Genomic DNA, 24,174 nt, shown 5'->3' with positions numbered 1-24,174 from the left:
GTTGTTTATGTTCAGTGCTGCCAATATGGCCGATTGATGACGCGTTTTGAAAACATTGTAAATATGACTTTATAATTGTTGAATAAAGTTTTTTTTTTTTTTTTAAAGTTTTTTTTTTTTTTTTTTTTTTGCGCACAAAACATTACGGTTGAACCACTGATGTCACATGGACTATTTTAAGGATGTCCTCACTACCTTTCTGTACCTTGAATGTGTCTGTTGCATCTCAGATTTCATCAAAAATATCTAAATTTGTGTTCCGAAGATGAATTAAGGTCTACAGGTTTAGAATGACTTGAGGGTGAATTAATTAATGATAAAAAATTTTGGCCTCCCACTTTTAACTTGCAAACTCCAAAATGATTTGTGATAAATTAGACTAAAATGTTGTAACAATGTAACAGTAAAAAAAAAAAAAAAGAGACAGGTTATAACAGACACTTTGCTGAAGGAGCTTTTATTTAAAATTACTTCATATTATGCTCATATTCACTTTCATAGGAAAATAGTTTTGATACTTTATTCATAACAGCTTTATCCTTAAAAAGACTCAGTAAACACTGAATCACCAAAGGCACTTGTATTCCAAACAATGGCTGTTGTTTGGGAAGGTTAGGGAAGGTGTAATCTCAAACAACACTTTTAACATAACACTTAAACTCTTTGAAACAAAATTAAATAAATCAGTATAAACATTTTAGTACCATGAACAACAACCGAGTCACCTGTGGCATGTTAAACGTGAACATTCCCACTGTAAGAACAAGAAGTTGTGAGCTGAAAAGTGAAATGTGGAACAATGATAGAGTCTGCGGATTTGGTCCTGTTGAATGAAAGTGAATTCTTTGAGGACGTTCGATACCACACAAAAGATTGTGAATCCGTATTTGTGATGGTTTCACAGCTGATATTTTGAGGTCATACTGATAGGAGAAGCCTGAGTGACAGTAATGCTGCATAACCAGAAGATGGCAGTGTTGGATGAACAGTAGTGACAATCTAAACAGGATTTCATCAGCTTTCTCTGTATATTTTCCATCTCACGTACATTGGTTTCCTCATGTCAGGTTTGCAGTGTTGCCTGTTCCCAACTTATGAGAGTCCATACTTCAAACTGAGTTTGTATATTGATCCAGCTGGACAGGGACAGTCCACCCAAAATTGTACATTTAATCATTTACTCACCCTCATGTCGTTCCAAACCTGTATGAGTTTCTTTTTGATGTTAATAAAAGAAGATATTTAGAAGAATGCTGACACTTTCATAGTATTTCTTTCCCTATGGAAGTCAATGGGGACCAACAACTGTTGGTTCTTTAAAATATCTTCTTTTGTGTTCACCATAAGAAAGAAACTCATGTGAGTGATTAAATGATCACTAAATTTTAATTTTTGGGTGAACTGTTCCTTTAAATGATACTGTTGTGCAATTGAGTAAAGTCCATCCTTGTGAAAACAAAAACATATACTCCCAAAGAATCCCAGCATTAAGACTTGAGGTGAGATCATTCACATGATTGAATCTGTCTGAATTGAAAGTTGAATTAATAGCATTTTCTGTCTGTACCGATATTAATCAAAGCATGCGTATGTTCACTAGAACTTAATACAGTGCTTTGAATCAAAAAAAAAAAAAAAAAAAAGAGAGAGAAAATGCACTTTCTCTTAACATGTGCGCTGTGCTTATGTATCTTCAATCATTTCCCACTGCAAAATAAATAAGTTTCAGAAAAAAAAAATAATTGGCAACCATTTCCAGCTAATTTTAAGATTATATCTTGTTATATACTGACTAATTCACAGGTTGCTCATCCCAAACTCGCTTGGCTCTCAATTCCACTCGTTCCACAGAGCAAAGGAGTTTTAAAACTACTGACCAGCACAAAGACGTGCTCTGGAGAATCAAAATTAGAGTGCTAGCGCTCCTCGAATCACACTCCATCCAGCATCATTTCTGCTCTGTGCAGAAGGCACGAGTCTGAAGGCTTGGAGGTGAATGAAACCTGTGGTGAAGGTCACATTAAATATGTTTTTGCAGAAGCATATATCATTCTAGGTCTCTTCCTCCCATAGGCACAGCTGTTTGTGGGGTACGTAGTAAGTAAACTGGTAGCCTTTGCTGCAGCTCTTGATGCCGCATTTATAGGGGCTTCCCTTGCCGGAGACGTCTCTGTTGCGGCAGTACTTCAGCAGGCAGGGGTACCATTCCAGTCTGAGGTTGTAGCTACAGGAACAAGGTTGCCACAGGTCCTTCACTGTCCCGCAGCTCTGCAGGCCTGGCACCTCCACTGCTTGAGGCTCGAACATGGAGGCCTCCATGCCTAAAGAGTTGGAAAAATCATTATCGTTAATGATCATCAAGCGTCAAGCTATGTAGGTCAGTGAGGCGTTACAAATGCAGATGTGTTCCAATTAAAACAGTAAGACATCTGTACTAGGTCTTACTACACTGATCAAAATTATAAACGCAACACTGTTGTTTTTGCCCCATTTTTCATGAGCTGAACTCAAAGATCTAAGACTTTTTCTATGTACACAAAAGGCCTATTTCTCTCAAATATCGTTCACAAATCCGTCTAAATCTGTGTTAGTGAGCACTTCTCCCTTGCTGAGATAATCCATCCACCTCACAGGTGTGGCATATCAAGATGCTGCTTAGACATCATGATTATTGCACAGATGTGCCTTAGGCTTGCCACGATAAAAGCCCACTCTAAAATGTGCAGTTTTACTGTATTGTGGGGTCCGGAGGGGTCCGAAAACCAGTCAGTATCTGGTGTGACCACCATTTGGCTCATGCAATGCAACACATTTCCTTTGTATAGAGTTGATCAGGTTGTTAAATTTTGTGGCCTGTGGAATGTTGGTCCACTCCTCTTCAATGGCTGTGCGAAGTTGCTGAATATTGGCAGGAACTGGAACACGCTGTCGTAAATGCTGATCCAGAGCATCCCAAACATGCTCAGTGGGTGACATCTTGGGCGAGTATGCTGGCCATGCAAGAACTGGGATGTTTTCAGCTTCCAGGAATTGTGTACAGATCCTTGCAACATGGGGCTGTGCATTATCATGCTGCAACATGAGGTGATGGTCGTGGATGAATGCCACAACAGTGGGCCTCAAGATCTCGTCATGGTATCTCTGTGCATTCCAAATGCCATCAATAAAATCCACCTGTGTTTGTTGTCCATAACATACGCCTGCCCATACCATAACCCCACCGCCACCATAGGCTACTCGATCCACAACGTTGACATCAGCAAACCGCTCACCCACACAACGCCATACATGCTGTCTGCCACCTGCCCTGTACAGTGAAAACCGGAATTCATCCATGAAGAGAACAACTCTCCAAAGTGCCAGACGCCATCGAATGTGAGCATTTGCCCACTCAAGTCAGTTACGACGACGAACTGCAGTCAGGTTGAGACCCCAATGAGGGCGACAAGCATGCAGGTGAGCTTCCCTGAGACGGTTTCTGACTGTTTGTGCATGAAATTCTTCGGTTATGCAAACCAATTGTTGCAGCAGCTGTCCGGGTGGCTGGTCTCAGACGATCTTGGAAGTGAAGATGCTGGATGTGGAGATCCTGGGCTGGTGTTGTTACACGTGGTCTGCGGTTGTGAGGCTGGATGCACTGCCAAATTCTCTGAAAGGCCTCTGGAGATGGCTTATGGTGGAGAAATGAACATTCAATTCACGGGCAACAGCTCTGGTGGACATTCCTGCAGTCAGCATGCCAATTGCACGCTCCCTCAAAACTTGCGACATCTGTGGCATTGTGCTGTGTGATAAAACTGCATATTTTAGAGTGGCCTTTTATTGTGGCCAGCCTAAGGCACACCTGTGCAATAATCATGCTGTCTAAGCAGCATCTTGATTTGCCACACCTGTGAGGTGGATGGATTATCTCGGCAAAGGAGAAGTGTTCACTAACACAGATTTAGACAGATTTGTGAGCAATATTTGAAAGAAACAGGCCTTTTGTGTACATAGAAAAAGTCTTAGAAATCTTAGAAAAATGGGGGCAAAAACAAAAGTGTTGCATTTATAATTTAGGTCATATATATACATTTATATATATATAAAACATATATTTACATATATTAAATATAAATTAAACACATTTGTACATTCATTTAGAACCATCAAAACTTCACCAAAATCTGAATTTAATTAATGTTTCAAAGACTAATTTCAATCATGAAAAAATACATTTTGTTGAGATAATGAATTTTTTTTAAACCAAATGACACCACTACTTTTTACATACTTTCTCTAAAGGTTAATTTGGAGTTCATGTGAAAAGAAGATTTGTCTTTCCTTATATTACTATAATTCTGATCACAATATATAATAATTGCTGTTAATCGTATTCACCATTTCTATTAGAATATATGTCATTGACTAACTGCATGATTTTTACTATCCATGAACTGTACATTTCTGCCATACTGACATCACTCTGACATGATAAATTACTCCAGATTGTTAGAAGAAACAATTTGCAAAAATGTGTATTCTGAAAAGTGCTACACATATAAATGTGAATTGAAAACTACTTCATAAATCAGGCTTTAGAGGGTTAATATGTGAAGTGCACTATGTCAACGATATATTTAATCGTGCTGGGTTTGGTAGGGTGTAATTAAGGGATGCAGTAAGCATGCTTGCCTCTGTCCAGCCAGTGTCTGACATCAGCCTCACGAGTGTACACGGCCTCCCGGGCGACGCTGCACATGTTGTGGATGTGGGCACTCAGCTGCCACGTCCGTGTCAAATTGACTGCTACGTTCATGCTCAGCATCTCCGTATTTCTCTTCTCTTCTGCCGTTCGGATGGCCTGGGGATTTTTCTGTAGTACAAAAAGGAAAGTTTTAGTATTAGTCGTGCCGTTCCTTAACGCTTGATGTTTACGGTCTTTTCTCACACCTTTTATTCATATTCACACATCTAAGACCTTGGACGCCCTCCCAGGAACTACTCATCAAAGGCCTTTTACAGCCCTGTTCCTCTGAGATCTCCCATTTAAAACATCACACTCCTACGCAACACAGTTGACCCTATGAGCTCAACTCTAACACCCAGCATATGCTTGTTTTCACCCTAGTGACTTCTCCCTGCCCTGTCATCAGCCTCCGAGGGAGCCTGGGAGAAACGGACTGACCTGTCGGAGTCTGGCCATGGACTCGCTGGGGATGATCTCATTGTGGTTGAGGCGTGTGATGAAGCAGAGCGCCTGATATTGGCTCTGCCCTCTCTCCAGTTCTCCCAGGATCAGCGCCCGGAAGATCTTCACATCCTGAGAAGAAAAACATTCAGTCATTTTTCAACTGTGCCACTCCTTCAGAAACACAAAAAGGTGAATTGAAGCAATTACAATGTCATTAATGTTTTTGTAATAAGCACACACACAAAAACAGTAGAAACAATACTAAAATGTATTCCTGTGATGCCAAAGATTAATTTTCAGCAGCACTTACACCAGTCTTCAGTGACTTTAGTCTTCAGAAATCATTCTAATATGCTGATTTCATGCTCAATTAATAATGGTTCTTATTATATCGGTGTTAAAAAATGTTTTTGTCTGCTTAATATTTTCATGGAAACCCCTTTTTTCCCCGTCAGGATTATTTGCTGAATTGAGTTTAATGAACAGCGTTTATTTTAAATAATTTGTTACATAAATTTGTCATTTATAATATAGAATTATTATAAATCGGCAAAACCGATTTGCCGATAAAATGATTTAAATGCATTCAAAGAAAGTTTTTGTCAGAGCCCTTGTTATTCTTAATTTTGACATTAATTTTCATTTTTGCACCAGACATATATATCGTATCTGTAATGTGTCATATTATATATTACCATTTTTGTATTATATATTACCATTTTTACACCACACATATAATGATGTGTAATAATCTGTATTGGCCCTGAAAAACACATATCAGTCGACCCCTAATTACCTACAAATACTGGTGTATTTGAGTTGGAGACTTGTATAGCATCAAATACTAATCAATTTTATTCCTTCTGGCTCCTGAAACCTCACTTTTTAGCATTTGAAAGTCAGCTGTCGACCTTTAAGTTTACAGTCAAACCCTCATTAGAAGATTTTATAGCATTCCTGCCCAGAACAACAAAGAAACACTGTATATTTCAGCACATCATTAAGTCACTGTTAGCAACCAGACCAGATATCTGGCAGCGCCCCTGTGCCTATAAAGACTTCCATGTAAAGGCATTATGGGAAACCCCAGAGAGGAGGAGAGCAAGGCCGCAGACCTGTCTACCCATTCATCAGTTTCTCCTTGCTCTGGCATCCCCATGACTCTGCCAGCAGAAGACACACACATTCTCCTCACTCCCTCCTCCTCCTCTTGTTTTTCACAGTAAGGTCTCGAGCACTGAGCCGACAGAAGGGAGCAAGCTTTCAGGGTTTCGCTCGCAAAAAGTCGGAGGTTTTCTCAGACAATCCAAACAAACAATCCCAAGCTGTCTTTGTTTGCTCTGGAGCTCTCATCTAATTTTCTTTCTAGAATCTTCCATCTGGTTTCCAGAGTTGGTCAACCCTCAAACTCATGGAGCAGCAGTCTCACTGAGCCCGTGGCAGATAGACAGCCAAGACTCATTCACCTCCTCTAACATTCTATTTGAATGACAATGATCTTATTTGTAAAGTTTTGCCCGGGGGTGTAAATTCAGTTTTGCAGACAAACTTGGTGATTGCTAGCCAATCCAAATTAAACGTGTTTGTTTTTCCTGCGCAAACTTGACAAAAATTTGAGAGCAAATGATCTGCTTTTTTATGGAGGACGCGGAATGGCACTTATAATTAAAATAATGACATTAATTTCCAATGCATTAGTTTAAAAATAAAAATAAAGTATTTATAAATTGACAAATAAATACAAAAACAGCTGTAGTCACTAAGATATTTTTAAAGAAATAAATACTTTTATTCAGCAAGGAATGCATTTAATTGATCAAATGTGATAGTAAAAAATGCTGCTCTGAAACATGCCTATTCGTCAAAGAATCCTGAAAAAAGTTTCTTTCACAACAGTTTTCAAAAGGTAGCTAAAGGTAACAAGTAATAAATGTTTTTTCATTGTTAATGTCATTTCTTTATCCATTTTAGATTTGTTTATCAAGTTAAAAAGACAAAAAAGATTAAATAAAATAAAAAAATATATATATTGTATTTCATGGTTACATTTAACTAACATTGTGTAAACATTGTTTAAATATTTTACACTGAATTATTTGACATACATCTGCTTTTTTATTATATATATATATATATATATACTTTTATCTATCTATTATTATAAAATTATATATTCTTACTAATAGTTATATTTATATAAATATTATATAGATAGTCATACATACATATATATACATATATATATAGACATACCTTTATCATTTAGAAATTCTTTGAATTATATTATGTATTCTTACTAATATTTATATTTATATATTATATAGATATATACACACATTTTATAAATATAATACTAAACTTATAAAGTACATGTAAGTATATATATATTCTTGTTTTAATTAAATAATTTGTAAATTCCTTCAAACTTTATATATAACTACATATATAACTATATATTTATATATATATAGTATTATTTATAGTAATATTAATATTGAAAGAAATTGTTTTTTTATCTATTCTATTTTTTTTTAGCTATTTCATATATTTTTACCTAATATTTTTAACCAATTTATAGATGTATTCAAATATATATATATATATATATATATATATATATATATATATATATATATATATATATATATAAAATAAATGTAATAAATATTTATTTTATATTTATTAATTTGTTTTTATTTTTTAACTAGATGTTTCCATTCCTAAACAGATACGAATGATTCTAGATATTATACGCTACCGTTCAAAAGTAGGATAAATACTTTTATTCAGTAAGGTCGCATGACAGTAAAGACATTCATAATGTAACAAAATGATTTGTTTCCATTGTATGTTTCCATTTCAATTAAACATGTATCTTTCCTTTTTCTCTAAACTTTCTTTTCAAAGAATTTAGAAAAAAAAAGTATTTCAATAAAAATACAGAAAGCAGCACAATAATAGGTAATAATAGGAAATGTTATCAAACATTGATAATAAAACATTTAAAAAACATTATTTTAAATATTACTAATATTTCACAATATTACTTTTTGCAGTAAAATACTTCAAACTTTGAAACAGTAGTGTATTTTCACAATGCTTAATCCAACTTATTTTGTCTTATTTTATAAAATCTTTATCACAAATAAATACTTTTCTGTAAAAAAAAAAACAGTATGTGGTTCATATACTACATACTAGCATCTCTTATGTGTGTCTTATGTGTATCAAGTACACAGACCCCAATCTCTAAATCTGTCCATGAAATCACAGACAAGCTATAAACAAGTTAATAAATGTAACTCAAAACTATATTTCTAATGAAGAGCCGTTCGGCATGGAGGCTCTTCCAAGGAGGAAGCAGCAGGAAGGTTATTAGATTGACGGAGGAGGCAGACCTGGCGGAATTACGGCATGGGTGACAGAACAATCAACAAACACAAGAGGGGGGGAGTGAGCAGGCCCTTGTTATTTTAAGATCTGGCACTACAAGGACCTCCCAGCCGGCAGACAGGCGGTTTGGTTTGAGAAGGGGGCGTTGGTGGGGGAACTGCTCTAGGCACTCTGTTTAATTACAGGGAAGTGTTGGCGTCACTACTCCGCAAACACCTCGATGACAACAGGGAGAAACCCAGCAAACTGACACCGCGCAGGTAGACCGCTCACTAAGCTGATGCGAGCCGACCTGATATCAGCAGCTCAATCATTGATTTCTCTTTACAGCTACCCTTTATCTTCAGTGCTTGACAATTTCCTCTTTCCTTATCTGTGGTGACTATCTCTTTCGCTTTCCTCCAGGGTCCTGTTACAATTCTCTGTTTGACCCCCGCCATGCAGGAACATGTCTAAGCCAGGTTAGCGAGTAAATACTTCAGTCAGCTTGATCCTCGGCTCAGTTTTTCATTCGTTCGCCCACCTTGAGCCGGTCCACCAAATGCCCAGATTAGAAACTGAACATAAATCTCGCTGCCGGAAAGTTTATTTTGACAGTCCTGAAGAAATGTATGCCATCTCTGAAGTCAAAGCAAACACTAGCTTCTGCTCCTGGTCCTGCTTCCTGCTGCAGGATCACGGCGTGTTTGTTTGGACTATGCTGACGTCTGACAGTGGCACTGTCACAAAGCTTGGCGCTGCTTTCACAGTCCATACCAAACACTGCGTACGCCATAAAATTCACGTCAGATACACAACGTTGACTTATTATCAAAAACAATAAAGTCATAAATGAAACACTGGCTGCACCAAAGATATTTTGAAAGATGATTCAACTGTTTGCCCATGCAATGAAATTCAGAGGTAGCCCGCTCCAATTTTTGATTTGTTAATTTTTTTTATATGGAAAGACAAACATATATAATAATGAAAGCCAAAATATTAAATGTCACAGATGTGTATTTATTAAATAATCCACCATTTTACCTTTTTCAATTTACCAATTTGCCCATGGAGCCACATTAAGATCTCTGGGATTGAACCATCAAGGGCCTTTAAAATTAATAAACCAAAAGAAAAGTTTGTTAAGAACCAGAATCTGAAAGGATATTAAGATATCTTTAATATTTCTTGAGTTACAGGCATGCAAACTTGAGGCAAAATGCTTTTTTGCCATTTTTTAACTGTCATTTTTGGCATATAGTAAAACAAAGGTCAATAAAGTCAACAGACTTTACTAATAGACCTACCAATCTCTGTGTAAAAATAAAATAATGAGACTGCCAGCTTTCTAAAATCATTTTTACCACCTGTAAATTGGCTCCAAATCTCAGCTGAAAATTGTCATTTTGACCCCCTTCTACAAAATGTAAATTTTCACCTATTTGAATTACTAATTTGCCCATGGAGCCACATTAAGATCTCTGGGATTGAACCATCAAGGGCCTTTAAAATGAATAAACCAAAAGGAAAGTTTGTTAAGAACCACAATCTGAAAGGATATTAAGATACCTTTAATATTTCTTGAGTTACAGTCATGCAAACTTGAGGCAAAAACACAAAAAATGCTTTTTTGTCATTTTTGGCATATAGTAAAACAAAGGTTGTTAAAGTCAACAGACTTTACTAATAGACCTACCAATCTTTGTGTAAAACTAAAATAATGAGCCTGCCAGCTTTCTAAAGTCATTTTCACACTCCTCTAATTTGGCTCCAAATCTAAGGTGAAAATTGCCATTCTGACCTCCCTTTTCCAAATGGCAATTTTCACTTGAGATTCAATTTACCAATTCACTCACTCTGGAACTGAACCATCGAGGGCGTTTAAAATAAAGATACCAAAGTTGGTTAAGAACCAGAATCTAAAAGAAAATTGAGATATCTTCAATACTTCTTGAGTTAAAGGCATACAAACTTGAGGTAAAAACCACAAGAAGTGCTTTTTGCCATTTTTGAACTGTCACCATTGCCATATAATAAAATAAAGACTGATAAATTCAACAGATTCAACAGACCTGCCAATCTCTGTGCAAAATAAAATAATGAGGCTGCCAGCTTTCTAAAATCATTTTTACCGCCTGTAAATTGGCTCCAAATCTCCAAATTACCAATTACAATTTTTTACCTGATTCAATTTATTAATTTACTCATGGAGCCACATTAAGATCTCCATATCTCTGAGTCTGAACCATCAAGGGGCCTTTCAAATAAGGATACCAAAAGCAAAGTTTGTTAAAAACCTGAATTTAAAGGGACAGAAAGATATCTTTATGACTTCTTGAGTTACAGGCATTCAAACTTGGTCCAAAAAACCTAAGAAGTGCTTTTTGCCATTTTTTAACTGTCATCGTTAGTATACAATGAAATAAAGATTGATGAAATCAACTAATTTTACTAACAGACCTACCAATCTCTGTGTACAAATAAAATAATGAGCTTTCTACACCCCTGTAAATTGGCTCCAATCTCAGGTGAAAATTGTCATTTTGACCCCCTTCTACAAAATGGCAATTTTCACCTGAGATTCAATTAACCACTTCACCCATGGAGCCACATTAAGATCTTCATACCTCTGGGACTGAACCATCAAGGACCTTTAAATGAAGATACCAAAAGAAAAGTTTGCTAAGAACCAAAATCTAAAAGGATATTAAGATATCCTTAATACTTCTTAAGTTACAGACATGCAAACTTGAGGCAAAAAACGCAAGAAGTGCTTTCTGACATTTCTGAACCATCACCATTGGCATATACTCAAACAAAGATTGATAAAGTCAGAGTAAAAACATTTCTACATTTTCTATTTGAATGTGTTTTAAAATGTAATGATTCTGATTTACTAATGTTGAAAAGTTTTTCCTGCTAAAGTTCTTTGTGGAAACCGATACTTTTTGTAGAATTCTCAGATGAAGTTCTAAAGAACAGCATTTATTTGAAATTTACTGGTCTTTACTGTCACTTTTGATCAATTTAATGCATTTCACAATATTATGGTTTCCACTATATTTTTGGATCAAATAAATGCAGCCTTGGTGAGCATTAGAAACAGTTCAAAAACATTAAAAAAAAAAAAAAAAAAAACAATTATTTCCAATGTTTGAATGTTAGATTGGCTTACAGCTTTATTTTGTGCTAAAGTTTTGAAACTTGTATCTAAGTGAATGTTGTTTGGATCTGAATTTGTGGTAGTTTATAAGACTAGCCTCCAAACTTCATGTTTGTTTGTCTCTTAAACATAAAACACCCTCTCTATTCATCCCTAGAGACGAGCAACTATGAAAGACGTGATAGAATGTATTTTTGCTAATTCTGCCAGTACTGTTCAGTGACATTGATGAATGATTGTATAAACGGCGTCGATTAAATGCTCTTTGTTTTGCCACATTAAAAACGTTTGCGTTGTGTTTGCAAGTGCTGCTTTCCATTGTAACAACTGGCATGAATAATATCTACCCAAGAGGCCTTAAGAGGAATTGCTTAAGATGCCTGTTTGCAATATAATGCACATGTTGCCATCAAAAAAAACTTTGTACTGCACAACAAACACACAAGAGAATTGAGAACAAAACATGCAAAACAAGTCAGTATATTTCAAGATTACATGCATTATTAACACCAGCATTACCATATTGAAAATGTGGGTTAACTACAAACAGATCTATGGATGAATTTGATTAGATAAAGAAGTAGAGATCCTTTTCAAATTCCCTCAATTTCTTTCTTCCTTTTCGATTTCCCCTAGCCCCGAAACATGCACACCATACTTTATATCTGAAATCTATCTGAACATAATTCATAATGTGTCATAGCTAGTGTTAACATAAACACTCTTCTTTTCAACAGTTTTCTCAGAGTCATGGAGGAGCAACAGTTTGGTAAATACAATAGCACACATTCAACTGTCGACATGTTTATAGCTGCTACCTGAGTAACAATGCATCTGGTTTAATGGCACAGACATTTGAGAGTAACCCTAAAGCCCTCTTGAGTACTTTTTACTACCACATAACTGCATGTTCGCCAAGCATTGATCTGCGTAAAATATATTTCCGGCCTTCCTGGCTAAAGCCATTTACTCACCCTCATGTTGTTCCAAACCTGTATGACTTATGACAAACCTAAGTTGTCTTAGTTTTTGTTTGTCCATTCAAAGAAAGTTGTTTTGGACCCCATTAACTTTCATTATATGGACAAAACAGTTGAGACATTCTTAAAAATACCTTCTTTTATGTTCCACAGAAGAAAGAACACCATACAGGTTTGGAATGACATGGGGGTGAGCAAACCGTGACAATTTTCATTTTCAGGCAAAGTATTCCTTCAAGCCATATCGCTAGATTGAAGTAATCAAGGCTGTGTCAGAATGCAGGTCTACATGCTTTAAAATTTCCCTTGTGAAACGAAATTCCAGATTGGCAAGACTTCAAAGATTCAATGGTTATGGTGCATTACATACAACAAAAAACCCAGAGCAGTTAAAGGTAACTGGGGGAAAGTTTCAAGATTAATATAAACAAATAACAAGGCATGTAGATATGATCCACAAAAGCAGGTTTATTGTAAACGTGGTTCCTTCTTAAAAAGAAACTATGGAAACTCTATTGTCTAGAATTTCCCTTAAATGGATTACAGCTCCTTCTGTGACGGCAAAGATGTTTAATTGGTTTTCTAAGAAGGCTGGTGAAAAGGCACAGGTGCATGCCAGCATTTAACCTTTCGCTCTAATGAACAGCAACCTTGGACAAAAGACAGAGCGTGGGAGAAACGCTTGAGCTGTGCTCAAATACAAGAGGAATTTGAGGTCTCACACACCTAAGAGCAAAAACATAACGTATTCCACTAAATACAAGACGACGCAATTCTGTTTTGGTAACATCTTAAAGTAGATTATCCTTTGAATATGACACCAAAAACTAAACAGCAGGGCAAAAATAGAGGCACTTGGCTCTAACAGTAATGGAAGACCATTGCTTCCACTGGGCTGTCAACGTGTGACCTTTGACTCCTATTTGGCATGTGGCTAACTTGAGCTCTTGCGGGACGCCAGGGACGTCTTTACTCTGTTTCAGCTGTCTGATTGTGCTTCACAGTCACTGATACATGCTTATTTGCTCTAGTCAGGATCACGGCGGTACCTCCTATGGGCTGCTAACTCCTTCCAAAACCATCTCATAACTAACAAAACATTTGGCACAATGGCTCATGTGTTAAATAATAAATCAAGATCTTAAACCTGATGCCTCTTTACAACCGTTATGCCAATATTTCAACACCACATACCAAGCAGAAGGTATTGCACAAAGCCCGGAGGGAGACATCAGAGCATGGGAGAAGGAAGAGACAAGACCCTTACGCACTAAAGAGGATTCATGCTGTTCCTGCAAACTAAAAGGGGAAGTACATCTCATTTCTATAAAGATATGCCTCATCAAGAAAACAAAAATGTAACCTTGGGTTGTACAATGGCTTTTAACGGGAAGTTGGACTTGGCTAGAACTGACGTAACCCAAGGCCTGATTCATAAAGCAATGAATCAAAGAGATCAGAGGTTATTTCTTCTCTCTTGCCGCTTTGGAAGGGCTTTAAGGAAACGGCTAATCCTCAATAATAATAAAGCATGTTTTACTATCAAAACTAATTCCGGCGATATAGTGAATGAATTATAATGAGTAAAATGTTCTTCATACACCTTCAGGACCTAAAAGCACACTCACCAGGTTCCTATGCAAATAAAAACTCATGTCGTTCCAAATCTGTAAGACCTTCGTCCATCTTTGGAACAAAAAGTACAATATTTCTGATGAAATCCGAGAGCTTTTTGACCCTGCGTAGATAGCAACTACCACATTTAGGGCCCAGAAAGGTAGTGAGTACATCATTAAAATAGTCCATGTGACATCAGTGGTTCAACCTTAATTTTATAAAACTACGAGAATACTTTGTGCGTCAAAGACTGACACAAAAGAGAAGACACTCTTTGCACACAAAAAGTATTCTCGCAGCTTCATAACTTCACAGTTGAACCACTGATGTCACATGGACTATTTTCTGCCTGATCTCATGATGAAAACTTACCTGTTAAAACTTTTGCAAGACGCGAAATACGTATTAGGTGTTGTGCAGGTGGTACGTTATTTTAAAACGTCATGAAGCGTTAGAGTTACAGCGCCACACAATGGACATTTCAAGTCAGAACTGCGGTGATACATACAAAACCAACGTCAAATAACACGTTCCATATGTACGTTAAAACAATCTGAACAATCCGAACAACTCCCACAGATATGTTTTTGTCATGAGATCAGGTTGACTATTTTAACGATGTCCTTACTACGTTTCTAGGCCTTGAATGTGTTAGTTGCGTTGCTGTCTATGCAGGGTCAGAAATCTCTGGGATTTCATCAAAAATATCTTAATTTGTGTTCCAAAAATGAATGAAGGTCTTACGGGTTTGGAACGACATGAGGGTAATTAATGACAGAATTTTAATTTTTTTGGGTGAACTATCTCTTCAAGCCACCTGAACAAAAATGTAAAATGCTCAATTACTACAAATGGTCTCAATTCTTCCACCACTGAAAAAAAACTGTGTAAAATCCTCATATCTGCAATTCAGTGACTGAAGAAGAAACTACCATGTTGATTAAGTAAACTCTATGCTGCTAAGGTACGATGAAAGCAATCTCTAGCAATCAAACTGCCATTTGCTTGTGACAATTTATGAAACACTGAAGACCATTTCACACAGGGATTTATTTTTTGAACCAATCTGTGCTCTGCAATCAAGGGTTTTACCAAATTGCAACACACATGAATTAAAGGACTGCTGTGCTTGGATGTTCAAGCAAAGTATGATTAAAAATCAGCATATTTTAGTTTCTCACTTCTCAATGCACTCCCGATCAACTGACTTGAACAGTTCAAAGCACTTTGCATAACAGTGTGCCGCTCTCTCTGTGGGTAAAAGAGGCCTCTTCCTACTCAGCAGCATTCAAAGGGTCAACATCTGCCTGGTTCTGCCTTCAATAAAGACATCAGCTTGTACCCAAGGGGCCTGCAGAGATGGCCTGCCTGTTGTCAACACACTTGCACATGAAAACTTGAAATGAACCTGTATTTGAGACACCGTACACTTTATTTTGTATAGAGGGTTTTCACAACACGTCATCAATCGGCCATATTGGCAGCACTGAATGTAAACAATGCCACTGAACTAAACAAAACTCACATATTTTGCTGATCATTGCTGCTGGAATGATAGTTTAGACAGCATAAATGAGCAGAACATTGTGTTCAGTAGTACATTAACCCTCTGTGCAATCCATTCTGTTGTTTACAGAGTATCACCAGCGAACTCAATTTAACAAATGATTTTAAAGGCAAATTATGCCATTTCTGCATGCTGACAAAACCACCTCGAAACCCAGCAATTTGCAATGAGATATTTATACTTTGCCAGTCACGCAATTTCTTAGTTCCTTTATTGTAATGTAAAACAGCATTACAAGTCTACACAACAGGTGTGGTCTGTCATTCATCTTGACATAAATCTTTTAAACATCCATTTGTGTCATAATACTTCATGAGAGAGGTTGTTCGAGCCTGTGCGGTGTGTGGTTAAGGTCACATCCATCTCACATGACTCAGACTCAGTGGGACATTCTGAAACAGGTTAGACTGGGCAAGTTTACGCACCTGGACAGCATCCAAACAAACTGTAAAACCGGGACATAAAAGACAGACAAGTTCCCACAAGTGACAAAACGACAATTTGAAAAGCGAAACAACTTCAAAATGCTACCAAACGTATGATGAGTTTCTCATACCAGAGCCAATGCAACACGTCTTGCCTCAAGCAACAATAAAAGCTCGCCCTAAAGTTGAATCTAACATAATGAAATTTTCAGCAAGCCCAAAAGCTAGTGCCGATAACATTTCAAAGCAAAGAGGTGGGTTGGATTGTGTCCAAGGAGGTCACAGATATCCCAATAGGGAGATGAGCATAAAAGCAGACCGCCCTGCTCCTCAGGCAGAGGATGCGAGATGAGATGAATTCATCTTCGCCGCTGCCTATGCTGCTGATGCGCTGAGAAACATAATACCACTAGAAATACAACGGAACCGTTTAAGAGAAGAGCTTGAGTTGGAGATGAAAGATTTGTGATCATACAAAGTGTCTCCTCCACCAAACAGTCACCGCTGATTAGTTACCGGAATTCCTGCAACCCCCGAAACGGAGCTGAAGCTGACCAAACAATCAAAGAATCTCATACATCCCACACTTTTTCCACACAGACTGGAAAAATGCTAGTCTGTTAATCAGAAATACCTGTTTTTTAAATTACGAAACTGTATGCTTTGAAAATGTAAATGTATGAAAATGTATGCAAACAAAAAAAAATTCCTTTTAGGCATGCGTGATACAATCTGATCTGATTTCCAGTGAAACCAAAAGTGAACGGTGACTAAAACAAAACGCTGCTATATAATTAGTGGAGGGATGGTAAACTGCACCTCGTTTTTGACCGTATCCATTTAATGAAGACTAACAATATAAAAATTGTCTGAATCTAGTGTAAAATATGCCACAGTTGGCATTTAATCTGTAAATTCCACAGTAACAGAAAACGTATATTTTCTGATGAGAGGAAATCACAGGCTGCATTCACTTTGATAAACGAAAAATAAATGAAGATCTGTGCTGTGCCAAATCTGTCACTAAATGTTTATGTAAAAGAAATGAGAAGAAAAGAAAAATACTACAGCTTTGGATATCAAATCCAGAGGGTTCGCTTAGCACCTGATTAGTGGGATCCCAGCAAAACCATACTTCATTCAGTAATATTTCTAATGAATGAATATTTGTCTTCCTCCGTCCCCGTTTAAGCCTTTGCAGTGCAGCGTGCAGTAAATCCAGCTGGAAGTCATCGTTAATTCAACTTTCCATAAATCCCTGAGATACAGGGGGAAACTCGAGATGAGAAACACATGTGAGAAGAATGGAGACAGGCTCGCTAGTGGAACTGATAAAAGGAGGAAAGGAAAAGTTCAAGCCTTCCCAAATGTGATCCAAACCCCCACGCTGACCACATCTGTGCAGGATCAGGGGACGCGAGAGGGCAGAGGGCTGCTGACGTGACTGAACTGAGGCGGATGAGTTCAGTGACAGTGCCACTGCTAATCCTGATGGTATGATCACCACTAAAAGAATCTGACCTCAGGTCAGAAGTTCAGCGCTAATATGGATGATTTAACACAAATGCACTGATTATAATAGTTTAAGGAAGAAAAAGTAACCACTTCTCAAATTACAAGTTTAATCGCCAATATCTGAGGCTTTATCACTGTACAGTAGATGATCTGGTAAATGAAAAAAAGAAATGTAGCAGAGCTAGAAATGTAAGCAATATCATCTAAATCTCACTGGTTTTGAGAAGATGCATTGAAAGCATTGTACTTTTCTCTGGATTACAGTGTCAGTCAACTAAATAATTAAATGTAACTGTAAAAAAAAAAAAAAAAAAAAAAAAAAAAAACTCACATTTACAACTTCCAAGTCTTAATTTCATTCCAAAAGTACTTGTAATTAAGAGTACGTTGCATTTTAAAATGCCCATAATCAGATTACAGTTACTTTTTTTATGGGTTCTGTGATTACATATTCACATAACGGCAGAGAATTATTCATAATTTATTGATTCTCCCCTATTCTTCTCTTTTACGCCTTTAAATTTTCCTTTCTAAAACCCTACTGTCAAACCATTTAGCTCTGTCTATATTCACAAATGTCGTAACAAATTTTTTTTTTTTTTTTTGCAAGCCGTGCTTATGAATTTGACGGAAAATAGCATCTCTCTAGCCATTAGACCAAGTATGAAACAAATAATGATGTACGGACAAAAATAATTCAAATCTGAAAGTCATTGTGCAATGTCACTGATTTCGATATTTATTTTTCAAGAGTTTAAATAACTTTTATTTTACTTTTTTATGATTTAATTAATTATTAGCTTTTATCAACTTATATTATGCCCAGTTAAATGCATTTTTTTGATGCTGATTTTAAAAGAATATATTTCTTTTTTTTCCTTTACTTTTTTTTTATATCTATACGGTACGTTTGATGATAAATTTAAAACACGTTTGAAAAAAGTAATCTAAAAGTAATCTAAAAAGTAGTCAAAATACATTACCTAAAATGAGTAACCTAGATTATGTTACTACAATTTTCATTATGTAATCTGAAATCAGTAAAAGATTACAAATACATTTCTCATTTTTTTTTTTTTTTTTCTTTTTTTTATCTATATGGTACATCTGATAGTAAATTTAAAACAAGTTTGACAAAAAAAAAAAAACTAAAAGTAATCTAAAAAGTAGTCAGCATACATTACTTAAAATGAGTAACCTAGATTACGTTACTCAAATTTTTATGTAATCTGGAATCAGTAACAGATTACAATTTGTAAGTAATCTACCCATCTTTGTGCATGTATATATATATTTATTAAAGTGAAGAATGTCAAAATTATATTTATAAGGTAACAGAGCAAAATAGAATGATACATTGCCAGCCAACTAAATAAACATAAATGTAACTGTACATCCATAACTTCTGCATATCATATCATTTTAAGAGCACTTTAAGATTTAGATTTAAGATTCAATTTGTATATGCAGAATATATATTGCATATTCTTAAAGTAACAGAGCATATGTCCTTCAGATGTTTGTTCATATGAAATGTAATTTAGAACAGAATTTAGAACAGCTTTAGTGTAAAACTGTAAAAAAGAAAAGCATGAATTGACATTCCGATTAATCAACTAATAATTCCTCCACTATGAATGAAACATGAAAAAAAAGTCATGAAACATAGTGCATTTCAACACACTTCTGTGGCATCATGTGACAGTCAGATTAAACAACCACAAACCTTCATCCTGGCCACAATTTTCAACTTACCTGCTTGAAATCGGCCACAAAAGTTATAAGAGTCCCATCTCCCTGTTTAAACTCCACAGTGATGGAGTCTCTCTCACTGTCCGCCTCCAGAAGTTCATCTGTGATCTGTCCATCGGCCAAACGAACCCTCACCTTCAGCTCTGAAGCAAACCCGAGAGTTACTGACACCGTGAGCAGCCAAAGCCAAACAGTGAACCGAACTGAACCGGGCGAAATCCACCTCGCAAACATTCCAGATAATCCTAAAACTCAAAAAGCGAGCTCAGAAGGAGAATCCACTGGAATAACAGTCGCTGATGCGGTTCGACTCATTCCACAAGACTCTTCAGACAGACTCCGCTATCTCCTCCAAACATCACAGCGGCTCCACTTTCGCAACTTCATCCATATTTTTTGGAAGCTGGATATACAAAAGAATTCATAAAGTCCTTTAAAACGGGTCTGGAGACTTTTCACGTTTGGTAAATAAACATTTAGGAGAGCCGCGTCACGCACGGATCAATCTGGGGTTTGCACTCGTCTCGCGTCTCTCATTGAGGGAACTTTGATTCGTGAGCTCTCGCTGACTCGTGCTGCTCATGCCTCTGACGCTCGCCTTCATTCAGTACAGTGCGCTTCACGCTGACTTCAGTCTTAGTTTCTGTTTTTCTCCTCTGGAGTTTTTCCCCCCTCTCTCTCCTAGTATTGCGGATTCGTCACTTCCTTCATTATCCAAAGTGCAGCAGTCCAACGGCCTCCCAAAGTTTCGCAGGCAGCGCTCGGAAACTCTTAAAGGCATAGCGCCCTCTCAAATAACAGGCTGATTAAGACACAATTCCTCAGATACATTTCTAGCGCTAACCTCTGTATAATGTTACCTCTGAAAATATATTTGTGTGTAAATTTATTTTACATTGTTTTTGTTTTTTAATATAGGCCTACTATGTCAAAAAATGGGGAATCTTAAAAATCACCATCAAAGTTTCATGTTACTTTATCAGATTTTTTAAATAGTAGATTTGCAAGACAGCTAGATCATGCGGGGATATAATAAATGATATTGATTTTAAAATTCAGAATCAAAAAGTGATGTAGTGTTTACATCATATTTAAATATTACAAAAATGCAGATTATTTCAATATATGTGCATAATATGTGACCCTGGATCACAAAACCAGTCATTAGGGTCAATTTTTGGAAATTGAGATTTATATAATCTAAAACTATTTGAAAATCTGGAACCTGAGGGTGCAAAAATGTCAAAAAATTGAGAAAATCACCTGTAAAGTTGTCCAAATGAAGTTCTTAGCAATCCATATTACTAATCAAAAATTAAGCTTTGATATATTTACGTTAGGAAATTTGCAAAATATCTTTGTGGAACATGATCTTTACTTAATATCCTAATGATTTTTGGCATAAAAAAGAAAAATGTATAATTTTAAGCCATATAATGTATTCTTGGCTATTGCTACAAATATATCTGTGCTACTTATGACTGGTATTGTGGTCCAGGGTCACATATCGTTGTTTTTTAAAAGAACTAAAACATCTTTTCAGGATTCTTTGATTCTAGAAAGTCAAAAAGACCAATATTTATATGAAAGAGAAATACTTTGTAGCTTTCGAAATGTATTTACTGTTACTTTTGGTGAATTTAATTAATTGTTGCTGAATAAAAGTATTAATTTCTTTCAAAAAAAAATCTTTCTGACCCCAAACATTCAAACAAAAGTATATCAAATTATTTTAGATTATATTGTTACTGCTTATATATATATATATATATATATATATATATATATATATATATATATATATATATATATATATATATGTATATATAGTTTTATAATTTTGGGTACTTTTATGAGGATTTTTTTGTGGTCACATTAAAACTTACTTGTGTATTACATATGTTTTACCCTTTCCTCAGACATTGAATCTTAAAATATGAAAATCATCCTTAAAATAATAACTTTTTAAATTATGGAAATTATGGAATTTTTGGGATACTTAGGATAAACGGTAGTACTTTAATACTGTAAAGCCTGACATGTGAAAAAATAGTCAGAAAAATCTAATTTTTTTTTTTTTTTTCATATTTAACCTTTAGACAAAATATTTATATAAAAAATTGCAAGTGTCTTTTATGTATTGTATTATGCTTTATATATCATTTTTTAATGTCCGATATATGATCTAGTGAGCTCACAACCAAGGACGAAAAAAAAGCCCAAATTGAGCTGTAAAAAAAAATTGTGGTTTCAACTTAAAGTCATTTGTTACCCTGCTGCCTTAAAATTTTAAGTTTAGTCAACACAAATATCACTTAGCACAACATAACATTTAAAGTTGACTAAACTTATTTAAGTTGACTTAAAATTTTAAGTAACAAATATTTTAAGCTGACTCAACATTTTTACATAAAATACATAAATATCAGTTTTTTCAATAATATGTCTTATTGATGATATTTAAATGCTTAGTTTTATGATCCAAGCTCTGTAGTTTTCATTACAGGTCAAACATATAATATTTTTATATTTTTTACATTTTTCTAAAGAATTATGTGTGAAAAATCAAGCAATTAAGTCTCTTCAATCCAGTAAACATTCGTCTTGTAATTTAAAGGAGAAGTCCACTTCCAAAACAAAGATTCACAAATAATGTACTCACCCCCTTGTCATCCATGATATTCATGTCTTTTTTTCATTTTGCATTTTGGAAGTTTAAAATCGGGGCACCATATCGGTCCATTATATGAAGAAAAATCCTGAAAAGTTTTCCTCAAAAAACATAATTTCTTTATGACTGAAGAAAGAAAGACATGAACATCTTGGATGACAAGGGGGTGAGTAAATTATTTGTAAATTGTTGTTCTGGAAGTGGACTTCTCTTTTAAGCAGACTAAACATTTGGAACAGACCTGCTATGTCTTACGTCTACACAAGTCTGGTGAATTTTTATTTCATGCCAACTTTAATAACTTTCATTAGGATCTGAAATGGATCTCTTAACAATAGCTACTGGGATAATGATTTCCATACAACAGACCTGGAAATGTTTACAACGCTAGAAGTGGCATATTACACAGCGAATTGCCTCTTGAGGAGAAGATCCTCCAGCTGTGGCTCATCAGAGCTCTTATTTCCAGGTGATGCGTTTCTTGCTGGGTGGCCCAAGTATGTGACCTCCTCAGGGAGCACATCACTGCTGGGCACATGTGCTGGAGAGCTTCACTGGAGAAGAAAGCAAACAGACAGACTATGGGTTTGAGTAAACACTGTCAGCTGGGTCAGGACACTGGTCAATACAGGTGATAGATTAGAGTGAAGTTCAGGTAAACATGGCCTTTTGTGACTGGCTAAGCTAAAGCTTTTACAGCTTTGGAGGAGGTAAAAGAGAAGGCGAGGGCGGATCTTAGTCAATGACGTTTGACCAGCTGTTACTTCGCTTTGTTTTATAAGTTTGGATCATTTTGCACTAGTAGGCTACTGTATAATAGGCTACACATTGTCTATTTTACATGTAATGTAAAATGTATTTGTATTATCATGATATCAGAGTTCCCAGACATACTTTTTCTTTCTTGCTTTACATAGTTTCTCTGGAAATCATGCCGCGTCTACAGTCTTTTCAGGTTTTGTAGTACAAAGTGTCATTTGGCGTCCTGTTAAGGTTATAGTGTATATCTTATGTAAATCATTAACAAGGCATTCACTAATTTGCTATCACATGTATGCACACAAACACACCGCACCACTACACTGGAACAGGCTGTTGTTTTAAAGCTTTTCTGATCTTTTAAACTACTAAAGTGTGTGTGGAGCTACAGAAGTGTTCATCTTGAGTTGGACAAGAGTGGGCATTTGACACTTCCTGTTCTTTGAGTACATTGGCACCGCAAAGCATGGAATAATAATACGGAAAAACAGCACTAAAATGTGTCTCGTTCAACTTCTTGTTATCGTATACCAGTAAAATTGGTGGAAGTTTCTTTAGTATGATTCATCACATTAAAAGTGACTTACGTCATGTGCTTTCACATATGGTATGATGTGGCTATCAGCAAATGATGATATGAAGCCTGATTAATATCCTCTGATGTATTGTAATGTTTATCTGAAATGTTGACCTCTGTAAGGACATGTCGCCAGTGTGTGTAAATTATAACTTATAGATGAGGGGTTATATGGTCAGGTGTTTGCAAAAATGTATCTTTTATTTTAAGTAGATTTTAAATATTGAAATCCTTTAACTGTTGTTGAAACTGTTCTATTAGTCAAACAAGGTATTTTGTATTTTCTCATCCAGTGCTGGGGAGTAAAGAAAGGAACACTATTAAAAGAATAGTTATCCAGATGAAAGGTAAATGAAAGGTATTCCTGAAGTTGTTTCGAACCTGTATAGTTTCTTTCTTCTGTTAAACACAAAATAAGAAACAGTTGCTGGTAGCCATTGACTTTAACAGTATGGAAAAGTATGGAACTTTTTGGTTCTTCAAAATATTTTTGTGTTCAAGAGAAGAGACAAACTCATACAGGTTTGGAAAAACTTGAGGGTGAGTAAATGAGGACAGAATTTTTATTTCTGGGTGAACTATAGGTGCAAAACTTTACAT

General features: G+C 35.9%; 1 protein-coding gene across 1 annotated transcript; it reads right to left on the bottom strand.

Moving 5' to 3' along the window:
- Positions 1-515: 515 nt before the first annotated feature.
- On the bottom strand, positions 516-20,261 carry oafa (OAF homolog a (Drosophila)). The gene is made up of 4 exons (XM_051129836.1): positions 19,571-20,261; positions 5,168-5,302; positions 4,675-4,855; positions 516-2,321 (listed from the first exon to the last, which is right to left on the bottom strand). Exons 1-4 carry the CDS (start codon positions 19,799-19,801, stop codon positions 2,053-2,055), a joined length of 816 nt encoding a protein of 271 aa, XP_050985793.1. The 5' UTR covers positions 19,802-20,261; the 3' UTR covers positions 516-2,052.
- Between the last annotated feature and the right edge of the window lie 3,913 nt (positions 20,262-24,174).

The sequence above is a fragment of the Labeo rohita genome, chromosome 15 (genome assembly GCF_022985175.1).
Source record: "Labeo rohita strain BAU-BD-2019 chromosome 15, IGBB_LRoh.1.0, whole genome shotgun sequence".
NCBI lineage: Eukaryota > Metazoa > Chordata > Actinopteri > Cypriniformes > Cyprinidae > Labeo > Labeo rohita.
This window is presented reverse-complemented; position numbering and strand designations above follow the sequence as displayed.